At 42.9% G+C, this 24,728-nt stretch overlaps 1 protein-coding gene across 10 annotated transcripts in view; it reads left to right on the top strand.

The window, feature by feature from the left end:
- Window positions 1–24,728, top strand: part of TRIM36 (tripartite motif containing 36) — a 55,031-nt gene that overhangs the window by 1,199 nt on the left and 29,104 nt on the right. For 2 of the 10 annotated variants that reach the window (XM_016952756.3, XM_009449495.4), the window contains exon 2: window positions 15,626–15,860. In XM_016952756.3, the coding sequence (XP_016808245.1) occupies window positions 15,626–15,860 (235 nt within the window). 10 annotated transcript variants of the gene reach the window in all.

Raw genomic sequence — 24,728 nt, 5'->3', positions numbered from 1 at the left:
AGCCCCACACCTGTCGCGGAGCCTTTAGGAACCCAGGCTGGCGCCGTCGGTGGCGCCCGCGACCACGCCCTCAGCAGGCGGGGTGGTGCCGGGCCTGAGTCAGTGCGGGAGGCTGGGCTCCGCGCTGCATCCGAGAAATTGCCGGCAGAAGCTCCTAAGTGGTTTGCAGGCGGAACGTGTCGGGAAGTACGGAGGCTGCACAGTGCACTGCCCTCCGGAACTCGCAGACGGAGAGAAGGCGGGAAAGGGCGTCAGCGTTTGCCTTCTGCGCCTGGAGCTTCGAGAAGAGGTGATGGCACAAAGGAGCACTCGACTCCCTGTGCGCGGTTAACAGAAAGGAGGATGATTCTGTAGCCCTGATGTGAGCACCTGAAACCCTGCAGTCCCACACCCCACTAACTCCAACGCCGCAGATATAGCATATGGAGTAGTTTTAGATTCATGCCTGACAGTCCTATGGCCCCAGGGCTGGGGAGCTGGTTTAATGCACTCTTAGCCTAAAAAGTCCCAAATGAACCCTACGCCTCTCTGAATTCTCTTGTTCTACAGGCACTGAATACATTCATCAGAAACAGAATATTCATTAACATTTCGAAAGTGAAGCTGTCTTGGGCCTCCCCTACCATTTACAACCCCGGGCCAGAAGTACAAATGGAGAACCCTCCTTCCACTTTTCTTCCAAGCCCAGACTCCATCCTGCACCTCAAGGGGCCTTCAGCACACACTGTCCAGTATATCCGAGCTCTTTGTCGCCCCAGCAGCAGCCCCTTGACCACCCTTCGGGCCTAGGGTGCATATTGCGGCCCACCCTTCCCTCTGAAGAATGGACCCTGGGAAGAGAAGTCCCCGAGAAAGGGCTGGCTCTGAGCAAAGAGGCAGGCAACCAGAGGAGGGCCAGAACCACGGCCTCTAAAGAGCGAGAGGTGCAGCAGGACCCCGACTGCCCAGGTCTAGGGGAATGCCTAACAGGGGCATCTGTTTGGGAACGTTGAGGGGCTAGGGGGCAGGGAGGAAAAAGAATGCCTTTGGTTGAACAAAATAAATGGACTACTCTTGATAGGATGGAGAATAGGATGATCGATAGGTGAATTTTGTCCTATGGCGCTCAGATATTCTTCAAAGTAAGCCAGAATTGTATTAGTTGGCTATGCTTTCCTTCAATAGCAGACAAGTCCTGAAATTCTGAGAGAATAATTTCGGGGTAGGACCCAGGGATTTGCATGTGAAGAACAGCCCAGGTGACCATGAAGCCAACTGATGGATGTCCTATGAACACGAAATGGGGAAGTAGGGCAGAACCATTAAAACTCCTTATAATCAAGTCAGGTAAACAAAAACAAAACCCTCTCAGAATACCAATGGGTTCATCACAGTATGCTCACTATAATGAAAAAACACAAACTAACTTTCTGGCTTCATTTACTGGATTTCTCTGCTCTCTCTCTCTGTCTCTCTCTTCACTAGGCTTCAGCAATGGGCCTGCAGCAAACCCATGAGCATTCCCGGTTGACTTCTAAAGGTGGAGAGGCCCGCTGTCCCTTTGAAATCTCTGAGGTTGGAAAGCAGTCTCTCCCAAGAAGAACTTGGGACAATTCCTCTCTCTGTTTTGTGGGGGTTGGAGGGGGAGAGTTGGTCAGGAGTAGCCTCCTAACCATTTCAACGTAAGCTTATTTCCTACCACTCTCCTCAGGCTCAAATCCTGCCCTGCCCCGCAGCCCCAGTACTAGCCCATTTAAGACCCCAGTTTTGTGTGTGATTATACAGGATTTGAACACTGAATATTAACCATGGAATAGCAGACCTTTGAGACTGACTTGCTTTATTTTCCTCTGTGGGGTTAGGTTCCACTTTGTAGTTCGGGTTTGTAATGTAAAGAATAATGGGAAACTGGTCTAATTATGAGAATTAAGAGAGCAGAGGCCTGTAGTTGGCCTGCCCTCCGCCCCACCATCCCTCAGAGTTGAGACCACTGAGTTAACCATCCTCTTAATTTCTCTCACTTTTCCCCCAGATTTGTTTCATCCTTGTACTGGACTTCTCAAACTCTGTACATAATTAAAAATACATAGCTTTACATTTTTACAAACTTAATACCTGAATATATGCTTGTTGTAAAATATTCAAACTTCACAGAAAGTTTTACAGAGTAAAAAGTCTAAGTTCATGCCCACCTCCAATCTCATTCCTTCCCCAGTGGCAGCAGTTTGTGTGTCTATTTCAAATTAAATTAGCATACCATATGTTCTCTGAAATGTGGGAAGTGAGCCTTTTTTCTTAGGGTAACCTAAAACCTACAGGACAAACTGGATCAGGTTATTTGCTCTATTGTGATGGCTACTTTAATATTTAAAGTACACAGTGATATCTGCCATTGTGACCTTTCTGCTCATCAAACAATACTGCATAAGTGTAGTTAATACTTATGATCATTCTCAAGAGGCTTAAAAATGAAAATGTATTTCCTTACATTTCAGTAGCAGTGAAACTTTTACCATTTCTGAAAGCTGTCTTTTCGTTTCTTTTGCAGCTAATCTCTTTGGATTAAAAGAGAGGTTTCCAAATCTGTGGTCAATATCTAAGGTTACTCAAAGCAGTATTTTCCAACTGTTTTGGTCTCTTGAAAGATTTGCCTCACTAATTTTTTTATCACCGCTTCTGGAATCATATAATGAAGATTTGATGACAAGGAATATAGAATTCAAATTTTAGTATATCTCTTTGTATTTTGTGTATTTAGCATATTTACATTTATGTGTAAATAGCCAGAAGGTACATTTGGTTCCCATAATTTAATATTTACTGTTCAGGCACATCTAAGAAGTATAATGGTTTCAGCAAAATAAGAGAGGCTTTGTAAATCTTATATTTAATTTTGATACTGAAATAGGCAATGATACCATTACTTGGTGAATTATTTTAACTTTGAACATCTTTGAGGCACAAAAAATTCAAGAATTTTTACAAACACAAACTTTACCTTAAAAAAAGAAGACACTTACACTCTGAAAGAATTAGTCTTGGAAAGTCCTCAAATCTAGACTAATAAAAGGTCTTAAACATCTCCTGGGACCAAAACAAAAATACCACCAAATGATCTGTTTCAGAAGGACAAATAGATAGTTGCTCACACAACTAAAATCTAAACTGGGGTGATAATGGTAAGGTTGTGCCCACTGCATAAGTATTTTTATTTTTATTTTTATTTTTTTTGAGACACAGCTTTACTCTGTTGCCCAGGCTGGCGTGCAGTGGTGCAATCTCAGGCTCACTGCAACCTTCACTTCTGGGTTCAAGCGATTCTCCTACCTCAGCCTCCCTAGTAGCTGGGACTACAGGCACACGCCACCATGCCCGGCTAATTTTTTGTATTATTATTAGAGACAGGGTTTCGCCATGTTGGCCAGGCTGGTCTCGAGCTCTGACCTCAAGTGATCTACCCGACTTAGCCTCCCAAAGTGCTGGGATTACAGGGGTGAGCCACCGCATCCGGCCTACAAAGTATTTTTTAAAGGTTTTTAAAATATATATATTGAAATTGGGTGAAATGTATGTGCTGTGGGGAGTAGGGAAGGCAGGCAGGCAGAAGATTTAGATTTTTGTAATATCATTTGAAAAGAGCTACTTTCATAAATATCATAATTTTCCTCTGATTTTTTTTTACTTTATTGTGCTAAAGATAATTTGAAAAAAAAAAGGTGTCTCCTAAAGTACTTTGTAAAAGGATGTTTAAATCAGATTTTTAGTGAAATTGTAAATTCTGTGTTGTATACTTACCCGTGGGCAGTGCGATAAGGATGCTGGACTGAGACCCAGGTTTGAATCCTGGCTTTTTAGTATATGGCCATGTAGTATATAGCCCATAGATTAAGCATATTACTTAATCTATGGGCGGAGGTGGAGAGGAATTTTAGTTGTTACATGTCTTCTCTGAAAAGATTTATACCTATTTCACAGGGTTACTGCAAGGGTTAAATGAATCTTTTATGCAGGTTTCCTAATACTGTTATCGACACATCATAGGCCCTCAATAAATGAAAGCTATTACGTCTAGCTTTTATGACAACAGGGTTGGGCCTTGAGACACCTTATATCCACATTGTGATCATTAAGAAGTGGAGGTAGGGCTGACAGATAAAATACAGGATGTAGACTTGAATTTGAATTTGAGATAAATACTTTTTTTTTAAGAATATGTGCAATGTGATATTTGGAACATATACTAAAAAATTATCATGTATCTGAAATTCCAGTTTAACTGGGTGTATTGTGTTCTTATTTACTAAATCTAGTAACCCTACAGGGAAGAATAATAAGATGTGGTCAACAGAGAGGGACCTGCTAGATTGCCTCAAAATATTACCACTTTTGTTTACCTCAAGTTGGCCAGAAAACTTCTTTGCCCACTAGTTATGCAGCTAATACACTCATCATTAATGGAAAAATGTCCGTGAGAGCAGCACTGGGTTCCTCTCATCTTCCTAATTGCAAATTGTTGCTCTGGTGCTACTGTTTAGTAGATAAATGCTTACTAGATTTTGTCTTAAATAAAAGCTTAAATGGTCGAGAAGACAAAACATCAAACATCAGTGTACAAAGACTAGGTAGTTGTGTTAAACTGAGTGCTAAAAGCATTCAGAATAGAGGGAGATAATCAATGAAATCAAAACTAATAAAGGAGGCTCCAGAAGTGCAACTTGAAAGATGAGGAGGATTTGGCCAGGTAGTGGAAATCTGAACTTGCTGGCTCTCTGGACTCCTCTCCCCTGACTTTGTTCCCATAGAAACACTTTATGACTGGTAAGCTTGGCCTGTCAGTAGCTTGAGTCAATAATTGATAGACAATACCATTCATTATCCCTTCACTGGTAACCTCCTGATACCCAGCAGTATAGGTGGTCCGTGTGCCAATCTACTGGAAAACCCTGTAATTTACTTTATTTCTGTACTTTTTATTTTCTATAAGTCCAGGTGCTCTCTTGATTTTATACCTATGGTTGCTTAATTATTAGGGGTTCCCAAAAAGGGGGCAGAGTTTAGGGAATATGTGGCCATATTACCTTGTTTCTATTTCTTGTTTAGTATATACCAATAGAATGGTGGTACCCTGCCTGTCTGATCTCAGAGCAAACCAATTAATATGCACCATGGTCATTAGGACTTGACCCAGCCATGAATTTAATCTCTTGTTGGGTATTAGGAATCAATATGGAAAGAGACCAAGTCAGCTTATGGAGTAGTATATGATTTATAGGGTAAGAGGTTTATATTTTAAATATCAAGCAGTGAACATTGATTGAGGCTCTGTTTTATCAAAGCCTGAATTGTGTGTGTTTGGAGAGGGGAAACTTGACCTTTTGGACTTCATGAAGTAGATAGATGTGAGAGAGCTCATGCCCCCGTGATAGAAGAGCAATTAAGTAATACCAGAAGTAGAAAAGTAGATATCACAATGAAGGCAAGAGTATTGAAGGTCTGTGGACTTAGGGGGATAAGAATAGGATAGGTTTTCTTGTTTTGCATTTTAACCCAGATTTTAAAATAAACTATTGAAAAAGGAGGTGCTAGGATACTCCAAACTGTGGAGGAATAGGCACCAAGGGATAGCATATACAATGTAAAATAGGGGAATAATGATTTTTTTAAAGTTCAGATATTTCATGCCATTCCTGCTAAAAAGCCTTCAAAAGCTGCTCAACATCTACAAAAGCATAGAGGCCTTCCATACTTTACCAGACTTATTTTGTTACCACAGGTTTACCACCCTCTAACTCCTGCTCTTCAACACATGCGCGCGCGCGCACACACACACACACACACATTCAAATACACACGTCCACACACCCCCAACCCCCTTATGTTCCAATACCAAGCTGCCTGTGGTCCAGGACTGTAGCTTATTCTGCTCCTTGTGCAAATAGAGGCATGAGGACAGGGCTACACATATGGAAAATCATCTGTAAATACTGAACTTATAGGCTACTGTTGTAATCTAGGCATGCGGAGAGGGGGCTTAGAGTGGGCACAGGAATCAGCTGTGAGGATGAGAAAGAACAGAATCTGATAACAAACTATGATTTAAGGCTGACCAGAGATAGACAGGGAAAAAGAAAGGAAGATAAAAAGCAAGCAAACAAAACCCACCAGGATTTTAACTTGAGGAACTGGGAAGGGTCTTGGTATCCTGGGAGGCTGGGATATTTGGATGCTGAAACAGAGAAGTTGATGACTTGACACACAGCACGGCAGCCCAGGGAGACAGAAATGATCAGGGAACTGGGAAAGCAGTGGTTTAAAATGGCAGTTTTCGTATTTGTCTTCTTCCCCTCACCTTTTGTTTTTAAAAGTTTATGGATAGAAAGGATTTTTAACCTTAAAAAGTTTTAGAAGTATAACATGTACATATAAGATGGAAAGATAATACAATGTGAGTGAAGAGTTAAATCTTGTATACCTGACTCCATCCCTTACTTCTCCACAATGGTTATCATATTTTGTGCTCTATTCCAGATGCTTATTTTTGTTTGCCTATAATCAGATATACCTAGTTTTTTGGCCAGAGTGGCAGCATTCAGAATCCTTATGGTTTTGTACTTTTTTTTTTTTTGAGACAGAGTCTCGCTCTGTCGCCAAGGCTGGAGTGCAGTGGCACAATCTTGGCTCACTGCAACCTCTGCCTCCTGGTTTCAAGTGATTCTCCTGCCTCAGCCTCCTGAGTAGCTGGGATTACAGGCGTGTGCCACCACGCTGGGCTAATTTTTGTATTTTTAGTAAAGGAGGGGGGGGTTTCACCATGTTGGCCAGGCTGGTCTCGAATTCCCGACCTCAGGTGATCCACCTGCCTCGGCCTCCCAAAGCGCTGGGATTACAGGTGTGGGCCACCGCACACATTATATTTTAGAAATCCTTTCTCATCAGTACATTGATTTTAACTGCTGCATAGTATTCCATGGTATGAATGTATATTATGGATGATGTTTAGTTATAAATAAGGTCTCAATAAGCTCTTTGTACATGTTTTTGTGCACACATGCAAGTATTACAGTAGGAACATTCTTAGATGTGGAATTGCTTAGTCAAAAGGTAAAAATATTTAAAATTTTTGATAGGATTTGTAAAATGTCCCTTCAGATAAGCTGTACCAACATACGATATCACAAAAAGGTTTGAGCAAAATAAGAGAGGCTTTGTAAATCTTGTATTTTTGATACAGAAATAGGCAATGATACCATTACTTGGTGAATTATTAAACTTTGAACATATTTGAGGCACAAAAATATTCAAAAATTTTTACAAACACAAAATTAAAACAAGAAGACACTTATACTCTGAAAGAATTAGGCTTAGAAAGTCCTCAAATCTAGACTAATATAAGGTCTTAAACATCTCATGGGACCAAAACAAAAATACCACCAAATGATCTGTTTCAGAAGGATGAATAGATAGTTGCTCACACAACTAAAACTTATGCTGGGGTGATAATGGTAAGGTTGTGCCCACTGCATAAGTATTTTTATTTTTTTGGAGACACAGTTTTGCCAAGTGTATTAACACTTGCCAAGTGTATTAACATCATGTTTGAATTTTGTGGATCAGGTAGAAAATTGTAGCTCAGTGAAGTCTGATTTGCAAAATGGAAGGCCATAGCAATGTATTTTCACCAAAATATTGTCTATACAGATTTTATCTTTAATTCCTGTTAATGGAGCCTTCTAATCACTTTTACTGTGTCAACTAATAAGTTTTGGATCAAAGTAGGTGTGCGGATGTGAAATTACAGCCCAAGGGGAATTATTTAGCTCAAAGGCCAGTATGAGAAAGACTTATAATGCTTTCTAATGGTTGAGGCTTTAAATATATGTATATATATAGGCACCTAATTCACGCAGGCATTTGTTAGTCTCCTCCTGATTAGCACTTTTCAGAACCTGTGGGAAGGAAGCCTTCCCAAGTCTAGCACCTGCGGCCACGCAACGGGCATTAATCCGGATCAGAACAGCCCAGGCATTATTACCTGGCAAAGCTTTCGTCCTCTGTTCACCTCATCTGTAAATGGAGGGTATTCCATTAGAGAAAATTGCTATAGTCCCTCAGTGTTTTTAATTCGACACTCCTTATTTAGATGCCGGATTGGAGACGAGGCTACCGCTGCAGACAGGGCTGTGGGAAGACGACGGAACTTGCCACAACGAGAGACTTCTCCCAAACAGGAAATAAAAGTGGGAAGCATTTTAAAACCTAAACGAGATGTCTCGCTACAGCTCTGTAGTCCCTACTTATCCAGCAATTTAGGGCATCTGTTCTTAAAGCCTAATACATAGGAATGAATTGTTTAGCTAGCCAGAAAGGCAGTGGCGTGATCTAATAATCCTAAATTAATTTGTTCTCCGTGTGTCCTGAAAACAACACCAGAAACCCACTTGAGCCGTGGCAGGTGAAATGTGCGCCGCCAGTCCTTGAGCTGGCGCGCGCCTTAACGTTCAGCAGCACTCCCCGCGGGGGTGCGGGGGTGCCGGAGCCGCTCAGGACCCTCTGTCCTGGTCCTCAGGAAGGAAAGCGTAGGCCCGGGTGGCGGGGGGTCGCTCCCTTGCCGCGGCCTTTTAACTTCAGTCCCTGGCCAGCATCCGGGAGAGGAATCTCCACCCTGCAGGCGGTCCCCGCGCCACTGGGCAAGAACGTGCGGTGACATCGCGACTTGGGGGTATAGAAGCAGAAAGCGGGATATGACTGCTCGGTGCCCAGTCAGGGACTATTAAGTTCACCCAGCAAGTGAAGCCAGAAGAGAACTGGGACGAGCCGGGCGGGGCCAGGGAACCCCAGGCCGCGCCTGGCTGGGGACTGCGGAGAGGGCGGGCGGGGTCTCACTCTGGTCGCCTCGCGCAGCTCTGCCGTGCTCGCCGCGGCCATTCAGGGAAGGTGGCTTAGGCTCGCCCTCGCCCGCACCGTCCTATGCCGAGCCTGGAAGCGGGGCTTCGAACCGCGAGTGAAGAAAGCGCAGTGAGAGCAAACTGAAGGGCGGAATGGCAGCGCAGGGCCAGGGGCCAGGGCTGCAGCCGGCTGCTCTGCCGCAGCGGAGCCTCCCCGCCCCGGCGCCGCCCTCGGCACCCGCCCACCGCTCCCCGCTGCCCTCACTTCCGTTCCTCAGAGCCCCCCAGCCTGGCATAGGGCGACGGGCGACTACCCGGGTGGGAGGGAGGGGCTGATGCGTAGGGGGAAGGTGGCGGCGGAGGGCGCCGAGTCCCAACCGCGTGCCACACCCACGCCCAGCCGAGTCCCGCTCAGCCTACCACTCAGACACCCAGCCTACCAGCCCCAGGCGGCCCCGCCTCTTTTGTGCGACCGGCGCTGTTGCCTGGGCAACGACCAGGCCACGCCCTGTCCACGCCCCGCGGTGCCCCGCCCAGGTCTCTGCGCGGCGCCGTTCCCAGCCGCAGTCCGCAGGAGCCGCTGCTGCAGCCGGCAGCTGGGCGGGATTCCCGGGGTAGTCGCTGGGAGCAAAGCTCGCTTCTCCCGCGCCTGTGCTTTTGCCTGCCCCGGCTTACTTCTCCCCGCGTCGGTCCACTGGCCACGTACAGCTGACCAGCTCATCTTCCAGCTTCGGACCGAGGCTCCACGGCCGCCGCAGGGACCCGCCCACCAGACCCTGCGCTCGGTAGCCGGTGTGTTTGAGTGGAACGTGCCGCTGATGACACCTGGCAGAAGGCAGCCATGGACGGCGATGGCTCAGACTCGCCGGTGAGTGCGGAGGGGACCGCCGCCCCCACCTCGAGGGCGGTGTGCCGACCGCGGCTCTTTCTCTTTCCTCCGTCGGGAGCCCGGAGGGAGCCTCCTCCCGGGAGAGCAAAGGCAGGCGTGTGGGGATCCCGCTTCCTCTTCGCCTTCTCCCGCCCGGGGCTAGGTTCCGCAACCCGGGGCGTCCCCTTTCTATCCCCGAGAGCCGGACGTGGGGTCCCCTGGGCCAGAGAAGAGCGCAAATCCGATGGTTGCCCACCTGAGCACCTCGGGGAATCATGGAGGGTCTCTCTAATGGAGCTCAGGCTGTAGAATTAATTAGCGTTTGGGAGTCGGGTGCGGGCAGAAAGCTGGGGCGCGTGCCTCGCGCTTGCGGGGCCGCCCTTTGTCTAGGCGTCTTGACCCCCGCGGGCCCGGCCGGCTGCCGCCGCCTGGGCCAGAGGCTCCTCCCCGGCTTCGCCTGCCCGCGGGGGGGCGGGCCGGGACCCGGCAGCTGTCAGCCTACAAGTGTTTTTGTTTAAAGGTGTCGAATGTGCAATTCTTCCGAAGTTTCTCGAGGAACTGCTTAATTGAGGGAGCCGCCACATCACACTTAATCAGTTTGTTTCTCCCTCAATGACAGATGAACTAAATTTTCTCTTGGGTAAGAAATACTTTATGTCCATTGTGATTAAAAAGTCAGATTCAAGACACTGCTTTATGTACAAGAAAATGGAAATGATTTTAGATCCTCCCCCAGTGAGAAGTAAACCTGAACTGACCATATTTATACATAAAATGGAATGTAAGAACCTATTTTGGATATCCCGGACAAGATTTTCTTTTGAATTAGGTGCCAAACCCTTTGTGAAATGAGATAGGATGTGAATATTCTGTATTCTTTGATGTGAATTGTGAGGTTTAGTTATCTTATTTCCAAATCTGTGAACAGTTGGTAGGTGATATGGCTCTTCATCACATATTTGAGTGATGCAGCAAGAGACTGCATCGAAACACCCACTGACAATGATAAAACCAGTTGGCTCTAATGGCAGTTAAATTGTCAGAGATTATTGAAGCGCTTGGTGTCACTTTAGGGAGAATAGGTTAGCATACATTTTAAAATTTCATTACATTTAGTTAAGTCAATTTTAATTTTCTATGTATTTCTAGTAGCTGAAATGATTGTACAAGGTTGTAAGTACTTTGAAGTTGGGCTGTCTTTAAAATTGCAGGGATGCTGACTATAGCATTCATAGATATGAAGTCTGGGATACATGGAAAAAACTACATAGAGAAATGATGGGGAAACTGGTATGAGGTCATCAAACTTTTTTAGTTGTGATGAGTCTAAAATGCTTCTCACTTAAAATAATGAAAGCCTGTAGTATTGAGAGCATTTGTAGTGGTGCTTATACACCTTTTTAAAGGGTCCCCTACATTCTTTTAATATTCTGTTATGGTTAGGCTTTGTGTCCACACCCAAATCTCATCTTGAATTGTAATCCCCAGGTGTTGAGGGAGAGACCTGGTGGGAGGTGATTGGATCATGGGGGTGGTTTCCCCCATGCTGTTTTCGTGATAGTGAATTCTCCCAATATCTGATGGTTTTATAAGGCAGTATTCTCTGTTCTTACTCTCTCTCGCCTGCTGCCATGTAAAACGTGCTTGCTTCCCTTTCTGCCATATTTGTAAGTTTCCTGAGGCCTCTCCAGCCATGCAGAATTGTGAGTCAATTAAATCTCTTTTCTTTATAAATTAGCCACTCTTGGGTATTTCTTTATAACACTGTGAAAATGGACTAACACAGAGAATAGGTACCAAGGTAGTGGGCACTGCTGTAAAGATACCCAACAATGTGGAAGCGACTTTGGAACTGAATAACAGGCAGAGATTGGAACAGTTTGGAGGGCTCAGAAGAAGACAGGAAGATGTGGGAAAGTTTGGAACTTCCTAGAGACTTGTTGAATGGTTTTGACCAAAATCCTGCTAGTGGTATGGACAAAGAAGTGCAGGCCAAGGTGGTCTCAGATGGAGATGAGGAACTTGTTGGAAACTGGAGTGAAGGTGACTCTTGGTATGCTTTAGCAAAGAGACTGGCAGTGTTTTGCCCCTGTCCTAGAGATTTGTGAAGCTTTGAACTTGAGAGAGATGATCTGAAATTGCAACTTACGTTTAAAAGGGAAGCGGAACGTAAAAGTTTGGAAAATTTGCAGCCTTACCATGGAGTAGAAAGGAAAAACCTATTTTCTGGGGAGGGATTCAAGCTAGCTGCATAAATTTGCTTAAGTAAAAAAGACTCAAATGTTAATCGCCAAGACTATGGGTAAAATGTCTCCAGGACATGTCAGAGATCTTGGCAGCAGTCCCTCCGTTTGGCAGGGCCAAACGGGTGCATTAATGAAGAGAGCCCCATCACAGGCCTGGAGGCCTAGGAGAGAAAAATGGTTTAGTGGAGTGGGCCCAGGGCCCTGCTGCTGTGTGCAGCCTCGGTATCACAGGATCCTTAGGGTGTCGCTTCACCAGCCAGAAACCTCTGTGGCAAGTGTTGCCTTTGCCCAAGTTTTGCTCAGGCCCACTGGACTTGTTCTGCCCACTTGACCCAGCAGGCTGTGCTTGGTTTTCACTACTGGCCCAGATCCCACGGCTGCCAACGGCAAGCCAGGTGCAGAGCAGCAAGGGGTGCATGAGTGAGCAAGCACGGGGTACAGTGTGCACAGCCAGGCATGGTGGCTGTGGCGGGGCAGGCAGGTCCAGGTGCCAGTATGGGCGCCGGCTCCTTGCTGTGGCTGGAACAGGTGTACCACAAGTGGCTCCCACTACAAGCACTGTGGAACATGGTGGCACCCAGAAACTTGGAGATGCCAGGAACTTCAGAGCCACAAAGAGGATGTCACAGCCCTGGCTTGGGGAGCTCCTAAGTCCAGGCTCCCTGAAGGGCTGCAGCTCTTCTCTCCTCTCTTGTCTCCTCCTCGTCACCCACAACATGGCGAGCAGCAGGGTGTATTTAACGCAGTTTGTGTTACAGCTTGTTTAGTCCTGCCATTTGGCAGGTCCAGAGTTCCTGTACTCTGTCCAGGAAGAATGAGCTACATGGACAACTGGAGGGTGAACAAGGTGAAGAGGTGCTTTATTGAGCAAAAGAATAGCTCTCAGGAGACCTGTCATGGGTAGCTGCTTTCTGCAGGCAGTTCCTCCCAACAACTGCAGCTCTCAGCAGAGAAGAGACCCGGAGTGGGTACCTCCTCTCTGCAGGCAGGTCATTTTGTCGAGTGTGCAGCCGTCAGTGGAGAGGAGACCCAAGTGGGTAGCTCTTACCTGCAGGCAGGTCGTCCTATCATCTGCCAGAGTCTGGCTGAGTTTGCGGTTTTTATGGGCTTCAGAGGGGAGGAAGTGTGTGCTGATTGGCCCATGGGTGGCCATGGGTGGGCCTGGAAAATTCACTGTAAGTTTTCACTCCAGTCAGTGGAACTGGCAGCCTGGACCCTAGGCTTCAGGCTATCCCTGGCTTGAAGGTGGGGTTTCAGCAGGGACCTGTCCCTTTCCTCCCGGGAGCCTATCTCCCTCCCACTGCCATTCATGGTGCCCAGACTGTTTTAGCTGAGGGACGCCTGCAGTACCACGTTGAGTCACCCTCAGCCCTGCCCTTGGCCTCCCTCCCACGTTCATCAGCACCCAAAGTCCAGAGGGAGCTGAGGTGGCAGGGGGCTGGTGTGTCAGCATCTCCTCAAGCACACACACACCTGGCCAGGTCATGTCAGTGCCCGGGCTTGGCCACAGCTTTTCTCCAAAGTCAGAGTGGGCACTGGGAATGGGGAGAGGCCAAGCAGTAGGAGCAGACACTTCTGAGCATGTGGGGGAAGAGAGGCATCCTGGGCCCCCGAGAGCATAGGAATGCCCTAGTCCACAGCTGGGTGGCTGCAATTGCACCCAGGAGCATGGGGCTCCCTCCGCACCCACTCGGAAGGGAGAAGGGCTCCTGCCTGTTCCTGGGTCCCGCTGGCTCTGCAGAGCAAGCAGGTCCGGCTGTGCCTTCCCAACTGCAGCCAGCATCTTTGCAGCAGCTGCTCCAGATGGGCTGCAGCTGCCATCACTGGGACTTGGTGCCCTGTGTCCCAGCTGTTCCAGTACCAGTTGTGGCTAAAAGGGGCCAAGGTACAGTTCAGACCATTGCCTCAGAGGGTGCAAGCCTTGGTGGCTTACACATGGTGTTGGGCCTACCAGTGCACAAAAGTCAAGAGTTGAGGTTTGGAAACCTCTGTCTAGATTTCAGAGGATGTACAGAAACACCTGGATATCCAGGCAGAAGTCTGCTGCAGGGGCGAAGCTCTCATGGAGAACCTCCGCTAGGGCAGTGCAAAGGGGAAATGTGAGATATAAGCCGCCACACAGAGTCCCCACTGGGGCACTCCCTAGGGGAGCTCTGAGAAGAGGACCATGGTCCTCCAGACCCCAGAATGGTAGATCCACCAACAGCTTTCATCATGCGCCTGGGAAACCTGCAGATACTCAATGCCAGCCATGAAAGCAGGTGGTGTGTGGGCTGTACCCTGCAAAGCCACAGGGGTGGAGCTGCCCAAGGCCATGGCAACCCACCCTTTGGATCAGCATACCCTTAATGAGAGACATGGAGTCAAAGGAGATCTCACTTGTGAGCTTTATGACTTAATAACTGTCCTTTTGGGTTTCAGACTTTCATGGGACCTATAGCCCCTTTGTTTTGGCCAATTTTTCCCATTTGGAATGGGAGCATTTATCCAATGCCTGTACACCCATTGTATCCTGGAAGTAACTAACTTGCTTTTGATTCTCCAGGCCCCTAGGCAGAAGGGACTTGCCTTATCTCAGATGAGACTTTGGACTTGGACTTTTGAGTTAATGCTGAAATGAGTTAAGACTTTGGGGGACTGTTTGGAAGCATGATTGGTTTTGAAATGTGAGGACATGAGATTTGGGAGGGGCCAGGGCAACAATGATATGGTTAGGTTCAAATCTTATCTTGAATTGTAATCCCAAGGTGTTGAGGGAGAGACCTGGTGGGAGGCCATTGAATCACAGGGGTAGATTTTCCCCATGCTGTTCTTGTGATAGCGAATTCTCATAAGATCTGATGGTTTTGTAAGGCAGTATCCCTGCTCTTGCTCTCTCTCGCCTGCCACCACGTAACACAGATCTGCTTCCCCTTCTGCCATGATTGTAAGTTTCTTGAGGACTCCCTAGCCATGTGGAACTGTGAGTCAGTTAAATCTCTTTTCTTTATAAATTACCCAGCCTCAGGTGATTTTCTTTATAGCAGTGTGAAAATGGACTAATACATACTCATAAAGTGCTTTTAAGATAATTGCTTTGATATACAGCATGAGAACCTCAGGCATTAATGAAAAATGGTCACATTTAATGTAGAAAATTGCTGATAATTCAGCTTGTAAATAGATACCAACTAGGTTTCCATGAACATACTGACTCAGCTAGTGTTTAATAGCTCCTGTTATTTGTCAGTCACAGTGTTAATTCACTAAATAAGAATATAGTCTTACTCTTAGTGCTGTATTCAAAATTTTTATTGACATGATCTACTTTTAGGATTTCACCGAAGTCCGAAATCAGTTCACTGGTGATGGAGATTCGAATGATGGCTTTATAATTTTTGATAAAATATCATGGACCCCTAATATTTTACATAATTTTTCTCTTCATTTTTGCCTTTTACTGTCTCATGTTCCTTCAGTTCTGGGTTATGGGTGTTGAGGGCAGTTGATGGTATCAAATTTTATTGGGGAAAATAAATTTAAAATTTAAAAAATCATTTTCTTAATTCTTTTTGGAAAAATAAACACATGTACTTATTCAGGAGGTATAAGAATGTTAATATATTTACCCACTAAGAGCCTTTAACTTGGATTATTTCACTCTCAAGGTTACCATTAAGAATATCGAAAGGGAGCTCATTTGCCCAGCATGCAAGGAGCTGTTTACCCACCCATTGATTCTCCCTTGCCAACATAGTATCTGTCATAAATGTGTAAAAGAACTCCTGCTGACTCTTGATGATTCATTCAACGATGTGGGATCAGACAACTCCAATCAAAGCAGTCCTCGACTTCGGCTCCCCTCCCCTAGTATGGATAAAATTGACCGAATTAACAGACCAGGTATGTGTTAGAACTGTGGGCTGGGATGGTAGTGGGGGTAAGCTTATAGATATGTATTCAGTGGTAACTGGAAGGAAAATTATTTTTGTCATCTTGAGAGTTAATTTTTCCAGGTGAATAAATTAAAACTGTAGTTATGAAGGGGCCTCCCCCACTGTTAAAATGTCAAAATGAACTCTCGTCTTTTGATACATACTTGAAGTAGATATTGGATATTGAACATGAACTTTGTGTTAAACTCCTTATTAACTGTGTTTGTAAGTCTGGGCACAGTGGCTCACACCTGTAATCCCAGCACTTTGGGAGGCCGTGTCGGGTGGATCACCTGAGGTCATGAGTTCAAGACCAGCCTGACCAACATGGAGAAACCCCATCTCTACTAAAAATACAAAATGAGCTAGGTGTGGTGATGCGTGCCTGTAATCCCAGCTACCTGGGAGGCTGAGTCAGGAGAATTGCTTGAACCTGGGAGGCGGAGGTTGCAGTGAGCCGAGATCGCGCCGTTGCACTCCAGCCTGGGCAACAAGAGTGAAACTCTGTCTCAAAAAAAAAAAAACCTATGTTTGTCTTTAGGAATTATTCTGACTGTGCGATGTACTTGATACATAGAATAATGGACTACTGAAATACTAACTAGGAAAACATTCATATTTGGTAATAGGAAAATAAATACTGCAGAGTTAAGGAGTGGAACTACCTAATGGCTAGTCCTAGATAACTTTTAAGGGAATTATTTTTTGTCATTTTGTCCCATCTGGTCCCATTTGAGGGTTTTCTTTTCTTTATCCCTCATCTTTTTTTTTTTTTTTTTTTTTTTTTTTTTTTTGAGACAGAGTCTCTCCCTGTCTCTCAGGCTGAAGTGCAGTGGTCCAATATTGGCTTACTGCAGCCTCCCTCTCCTGGGCTCAAGTGATCCTCCCACCTCAGCCTCCTGAGTAGCTGGGACTACAAGCAGGTGCCACCACGCCCAGTTAATTTTTGTATATTTTTGTTTCACCATGTTGCCCAGGCTGGTCTCAAATTCCTGGGCTCAAGCAGTCTGCCCACCTTGGCCCCCTAAAGTGCTGGGATTATGGGCATGAGCCACTGCGTCCATCCTCTCTATCCATTTTTGTCTATTTTTAAAAGAAGGATTTCGAACGTCATAAATAGTAGTAGAATTCTGTGGTAATGTATAGAAAATGAAATTGACGTACAGTACATATATCTTTATTACATGGCCAATGTTTAAATTGTTTCTTGTTGGGATAATGTTACTTTTTCTTCTGGACAGACATTTCAGGATTCATGTAGAACAAAATTAATTTGAAATCATTGGAGACACTGAAATTCAGGGCCAAATACTAGTACAGAAGTCAGCTGCAAGGACCAAAGTGAGTGGAAACAGCACAGTCTCATGTTAGGCATGTCCTTATGGAGGAGAGTCAGTGGTGGTCCTAAGTATCAGACTTCAGAGTGGCGCTTCCCATTTTGGGCTTTGAGGTTTCAAGTTTAATCTTTTTGTTCACTCTGTCAGTTTCTCCCTCTTAAAGTATGGGAGTAAGTTTTTAATCTTGTAAAAAAAATACTTTTCAGAAATAAATCTAAGTTATATTTTAGAGAATGTTATCTTCTTTTGGTCTGTCTGTGATAGGGAGTCTCCTTGGGTGATGCTTATGTGTGCTGCATCAGAGAGTGGAGAAGAGTAGATATGCTGTTTTTAAAACATGTTTTTTTTTTTTAAATGGCAAAATGGCAATCACTAGTTACATGGATGATGTTTTGCACATATGGAAATTGTATGTATATACAAAAAAACAAGCAGCATCGCATCAGGCAAACAGAAAGCTCAGAGAGTATGAAGTTATAAAGGGTCATGATCATTGTGAAGTCATCACCTTTATGTTTCCTCCCTTGCTGCCAATCTGGCGCACTGAGGAGGGAAAGACAGCATCGCTTGAAATCAGTCGTACTAGATAAAACTTGATATTCTGCTGGTAGATCTTCATTGGCTAATTGGGAACCCATGCTTGATTGACCAAAGAAAACTTTTTGTATATTAATATTTAGCACAAACAAATAAAATTTTAGTTATGTACTAGATATTTCTACTTATAATTAGATTGCACTTATATACATATTTCACAAAATTTTGTAGGCTTTTAATGTTAAGATTTGGCTAGTTTTTTATGTGATTCATATGAAGAACAAGATGAATGATTTTCTGTTTTCAGGAATTTACCTGGCATGGTACTCTGTAGATGCTTAATAAATATTTGTTGAATGGATGTTGAATGAGAAACCTCTGCCACAGGATTTGTACAGAGCGTGCCACAATGGCTTATATTCAGTAATAATGGCATTTGTCTTTCGGAATATGAGCTCCATTACACCATACATTTCACTGTCTAGATCCGAAATAGAATTACTGGAATGTTTCTCCCTCTTCTTTAGGAAGAACCCTATGAAGTTAGATTATGTCCTGAGAGGGGAAACTTAGAATGGTGGAGTTTGAAAATTTTCTCTGTAAAGAACAATTATAGGAGATGAGGAGGGATGACTGCAGAATATGATAGTTTTCTTATGGATAGAACGAGTATGCTGGATATCTCTAGCAGAGGTTCCAGGTCAATGAGTAGATGGAATAGGAAAGCAGATTTAACTTAGCATGAAAGAAGACACACACACACACACACCCCACTAAGGCTGTCCAGAAATGAAATGGGCTAAGTATATCAGACTTCTGCCACTAAATGTGTTTACATCAGGTGTCAAATTTAGATGCTGCAGGGCCAAACAGGTGCATTAATGAAGAGAGCCCCAGGCATAGTAAATATAGGACTCTCCTTCATTTTAGTTTTTCGCTGTAAATATGGAGACAATAAATATTTGATTTTCCCTTTAGCTCAACTACTGTAAGAAAACCATCAGCCCAAAGTGACAGCAGCCAACTGATTTTAGGACTCCTTATTGGAGAAGTAGGGTGTGGTTTGGGACTGTGGAGACTGAAACGGATGCCTTGTTAAAGGGGGCAGTAACCACTTGGCAGTGTCAGAGTTGAAGATGCCAGATTGTCAGATTTATTGGTTTTTCACAAAAACTTGATGGTGGTTTCCATGTGAAATCTGTTTTTTAAATATTTTCAATTCAGATTATTTAAAAATACCACACCAGCTCAATAGGGCAGGACAGCCAAAACATATCTTTGGCTGTGACCCATGCAGCATTTGGGCCGTCAGTATCTGAAGACTTTGTTTAAAACAATGGTTGGGTGACCACTGTCTGCAATATTGTGGAGGGTATTTCTGCTGTGGGTGGTAGGTTGAGCCAGTTGTTCTGTCACATGCCATATCTCCAGCACTGAAGTTCTATGCCTTATTAAATACCAGTGGCATTCATTCATTCAACAAATATTTGAGCACCTGCTGGTTACCAGATATGGCTAAATGGTTAAGAACAATGAGCAAGATAGACCCACTTTCTTTCTTTCTTTTTTTTTTTAAAGACACACACCCCTTAGCATTGTGCAAAGCTTTATAACAGCTGTAATTACTAGAGCATAGTCCTTTATCACGAACATACACAGATCAAGTTAACAAAGAGAGAGCACCCAAAGGGTGAGAATGCTGCAAGTATGGAAATCATTCCTGGAGGTTTTAATGCAAATTTTAGGATTGTCCTTCACCAGTTTTAAACTAGTAGAAGTCATTGCAGTGCAAATGTGATGTTACTTGCCATCTATTTATTGGGCATTTGCATATAATTCTTTTTTTGGTAGATTCATGAGTAATATTCCTTTTTTTCTGACAGCTTTCTTCTTAAGTTTTTATCCTTTAGACATTTATTTGAGACAGGGTCTCACTCTGTTTGTTACCTGGGCTGGAGTGCAATGGCTTGATCATAGCTCACTGTAACCTCTAACTCTGAGGCTCAAGTGATCCTCCTGCCTCAGCCTCCTACATACCGGAGACTAGAGGTGCATGCTACTCACTCGCACCCTGCTAATTAAAAAAATTTTTTTGTGGAGATGAAGGTCTCACTTTGTTGCCTAGGCTGGTTTCAGACTCCTGGCTTCAAGCAGTCTTTGTGCCTTGGCCTTCCAAAGTGCTGGGATTACAGGCGTTATTCACCGCACCCGGTCTAGTTTTGCCACTGGTCTAATAAAGGGATTAATTAAACCCGGATTGTCCAGTATGGTAGCCACTAGCCACATGTGGCTATTAAGTGGTTGAAATGTGGCTAGTCAGAATTGAGATATGCTGTGAGTTAAAATACACAGAATAAAAAAGACTGTGAAATGATCTTTAATAATTGTTATATTGTTTATATTTTGAAATCATAGTGTTTTGGATATAGTGGGTTAAATAACATTAAAATTAATTTCAATTTTTTTAATATGGCTACTGGAAAATTTAAACTTATGTATATTGTAATTTTGGCTCATATATTTCTTTTGGATTATTTTGCATTAGATTTTTGACAGTTTTTTTTAAAGGGTACCTTGAAAGGAGGGTAAGATTTGTGTGCATAACACAGTAGCATATTAAATTATGTACAAATAAAAGCCATATTACTGTATACTTTTGATCATAAAGTATACAGTAAGCTTTCCCCCATTTTGTATTTTCTGGTTGTCTAAACTGAATATGTTCATTTTAGTTTTTTTTTTTTTTTTTTTTAACAGTTATTAGGTCAGTAAAAAGTCAAACAAAAGATGTTTGATTTCACTTTGTATTTGCAACATTTACCTTAAGTATGATTGTTTAAAAATACAAATCTATATAGGACAAAGTATTGTCTCTTAAGTGCTATACCCACAATGATTATAATAAGATTGCTTGATGTATGTTTTATGCTACTGGCTTCATAAATACTATGTGTACCAGGAAAAACACATTTTTACTGTTAATTCAATAATTGTATTATTTTCAGGACACAGTTACCGCTTTCTCTTTTGTTAACAAGTTGTGAATCTTCTCTTTGAAATTAAATTCTAAATCCAGCTTTCTGTTCATTGTTCACAGCATCACAACGGAGATCTGTGGGGTGGAGAGGTAGAAAATGTTTTATTGCTTTTGTGGCCGCAGGCAATATAGTGTTAGATTTAAATTAAATAATCTTGTGTAAGATTCTTAAACATCAGTGGTCAAGTCTTCAAAATTGTGTAGAGAGTGAACAAATTGGGCTGAAACGACTTAAAGGTCAACAGGACTAAATTTCCAAGCAAGTTCTGATGTTTTTAAAAGAAAACACTGATTATTGGTGCTTGCATTTTGTCAATATACATGACAAGATATTTTTGAAGAAAATGATTTATACCGCTTTTGTTTTTTGTTTATGATATCTTAAAAAATCCTTTACATTTACTTAGTGAACAAAGCTTGATATTGCTACATTTAAAGGTTAAATAAGCTAATGCTTTCTTATGTATTGAAAAATTTGATTAAAGGTATTGATTATTTTTCTATTTAATGATATCTTTGCTCGTTTTATACATATAGAGTCTTTTCTTTGTTGATGTTTTAAAGTACTTGGCATCAGAGTTTTAGCATTGAGGTCTTACCCACTTGTGGGTAAATGTACACTCCTTTATTAGACTTTCTGAAATATTTGATTCTATGTAAAAGATGGGGCAACCTATCTTATTAAAATTTATTTTTACTCCAGTTGACCTTTAAAAATAACATTGACTGCTTTTTAATGGAATGCTGGTGATACCACCATCTATTTCATGGGAGAATACTTAACACCTGAAATTTATCCCCTTTCTGTCTTTCTCTCTTTCTTCTGCATTTCTTGATTTAAAAATCTTACAGCCACAATTAGAAGCCACGTGTAATTCTTTTTCTTACAGGTTTTTGAGAATATAAATTTTAAGTGTTGAAATTTAGTAATTAGAAGGAAAGATAGGACCAGTTTGCTTTAAAAAAGCTACTACCCATTTTTGGTTCAGAGGGTAGTTGAGAGAAATAAATTTTACAGGGTGAAGAATGCTGATATAATACCCAAAAGGTAAATGTAACTCATAGGCGTCAAATAGTCAGAATGTACCAAAAGAAGCATTAAGGTGGCAGCATAAGATATCAGGCCACTGCCAAACACCAAAAGCCCAACAGTAGTGTCCACCATTGGGAGAGGTAGTTCATGAACTGTCCAGGGATAGTGATGGGGAAGTCGCAGCCAGAATACGGGAGAGGATGCAACCGGCAGAGGTTTGGAACCTGTTAGTTATGAACTGACTCTCTTCTCTTTGTTTTGAAATACTTTATTTTCTCTGTGATATTTAAATGGTTAAACAAATGACTGAAAGCTGACTTTTTTAGGGGATTTGCTATAAACCAATTTGAAAATTTTTAGAGTCTTTATTTTAAAATTATGCTGACTTTTTAATCTACCTTCAAAGGAAAGATTTGTGGGAAAAAGAATAGATTCTGTAAGGTGCTGGTATATAATTTGCAAATATTATTGTCCCCACAGATTCAGTTTGATGTATAAAATTGCATTTCTTGGTCTACATTACTTCCTTACCTTTCCAAGCCATCATTACTTTTCTTTCTTTCTTTTATTTTTTAAATTTTTTTATTTCCATAGTTTATTGGGGTACAGGTGGTGTTTGGTTACATGAGTAAGTTCTTCAGTGGTGATTTGTGAGATTTTGGTGCACCCATCACCCGAGCAGTATCCACTGCACCCTATTTGTAGTCTTTTGTCCCTCACCCGCTTCCCACCCTTTCTGCCTGAGTCCCCAGAGTCCATTGTGTTATTCTTATGCCTTTGCATCCTCATAGCTTAGCTCCCACTTACGAGTGAGACCATATGATGTTTGGTTTTCCATTCCTGAGTTACTTCACTAAGAATAATAGTCTCCAATCTCATCGAGGTCACTGTGAATGCCATTAATTCACTCCATTTTATGGCTGAGTAGTATTCTGTCGTGTATATATACCACAGTTTCTTCTCAATTCATAGGCATTTGGGTTTTTTCCACGTTTTTGCAACTGCTACTTGTGCTGCCATAAACATATGTGTGCAAGTATCTTTTTTTGTATAATGACTTCTTTTCCTCTGGGTAGATACCCACTAGTGGGACTGCTGGATCAAATGGTAGTTCCACTTTTAGTACTTTTTTTTTTGAGATAGAGTTTTGCTGTTGTCGCTCAGGCTGGAGTGCAATGGCGTGATCTCGGCTCACTGCAACCTCCGCCCACCAGGTTCAAGCAATTATCCTGCCTCAGCCCCCTAAGTAGCTGGGATTACAAGTGAGCACCACCACATCTGGCTAATTTTTCTATTTTTACTAGAGATGGGGGTTTCACCATGTCAGTCAGGCTGGTCTTGATCTCCTGACCTCAGGTGATCCACCCACCCCAGCCTCCCAAAATGTTGGGATTACAGCTGTGAGCCACTGTGCCTGGCCTCTACTTTTAGTTCTTTAAGGAATCTCCACACTCTTTTCTGTAGTGGCTGTACTAGTTTACATTCCCACCAGCAGTGTAGAAGTGTTCCTTGTTCTCTGCATCCACGCCAACATCTACTGGTTTTTTTTTTTATTATGGCCATTCTTGCAGGAGTAAGGTGGTATCACATTGTGGTTTTGATTTGCATCTCCTTGATCATATAGTGATACTGAGCATTTTGAAATAGGTTTGTTGACCACTTGTATGTCTTCTTTTGAGAATTGTCTATTCATGTCCTTAGCCCACTTTTTGATGGGATTGTTTTTTCTTATTGATTTGTTTGAGTTCATTGTAGATTCTGGATATTAGTCCTTTGTCAGATGTATAGATTTTGAAGATTTTTTCCCACTCTGTGGGTTGTCTGTTTACTCTGCTGACTATTCCTTTTGCCATGGAAAAGCTCTTTAGTTTAATTAAGTCCCAGCAATTTGTCTTTGTTTTTATTGCATTTGCTTTTGGCTTCTTGGTCATGAACTCCTTGCCTAAGCCAAAGTCCAGAATGGTTTTTTCAATGTTATCTTCTAGAATTTTTATAGTTTCAGGTCTTCGGTTTAAGTCTTTAATCCATCTTGAGTTGATTTTTGTATAAGGTGAGAGATGAGGATCCAGTTTCATTCTCCTACATGTGGCTAGCCAATTATCCCAGCACCATTTGTTGAAAAGGATGTCCTTTACCCACTGTTATGTTTTTGTTTGCTTTGTTGAAGATCAGTTGGCTGTAAGTATTTGGGTTATTTCTGGGTTCTCTATTCTGTTCCATTGGTCTATGTGCCTATTTTTATACCAGTACCATACTGTTTCAGTGACTATGGCCTCACAGTATAGTTTGAAATTAGGCAATGTGATGCCTTCAGATTTGTTCTTTTTGCTTATTAGTCTTGCTTTGGCTATGCGGGCTCTTTTTTGGTTCCATATGAATTTTAGAATTTTTTTTTTAATTTGTGATGAATGATAGTGGTATTTTGATGGGGATTGCATGGAATTTGTAGATTGCTCATGGCAGTATGGTCATTTTCACAATATTGATTCTACCTATCCATGAGCATGGGATGTGTTTCCATTTTTTGGTGTCTTCTATGATTTCTTTCAGCAGTGTTTTGTAGTTTTCCTTGTAGAAGTCCTTCACTTCCTTGGTTGAGTATATTCCTAAGTTTTTTGGTTTTGGGGGTTTTTTTGCAGCTATTGTAAAAGTGGTTGAGTTATTGATTTGATTCTCAGCTTGGTCGCTGTTGGTGTACAGAAGAGCTACTGATTTGTGTACATTAATATTGTATCCTGAAACTTTGCTGAATTTTTTTTATCCATTTTAGGAGCTTTCTGGAGGAGGCTTTAGGGTTTTCGAGGTAAAAAATCATGTCATCAGCAAACAGTGATAGTTTGACTTCCTTTTTACCGATTTGGTTGCCCTTTATGTCTGATTGCTCTGGCTAGG

This window comes from Pan troglodytes, chromosome 4, assembly GCF_028858775.2.
Source record: "Pan troglodytes isolate AG18354 chromosome 4, NHGRI_mPanTro3-v2.0_pri, whole genome shotgun sequence".
Classification (NCBI taxonomy): Eukaryota; Metazoa; Chordata; class Mammalia; order Primates; family Hominidae; genus Pan; species Pan troglodytes.
Note: the sequence above shows the minus strand (reverse complement) of the source record. Positions and strands in the feature narration are given on the sequence as shown.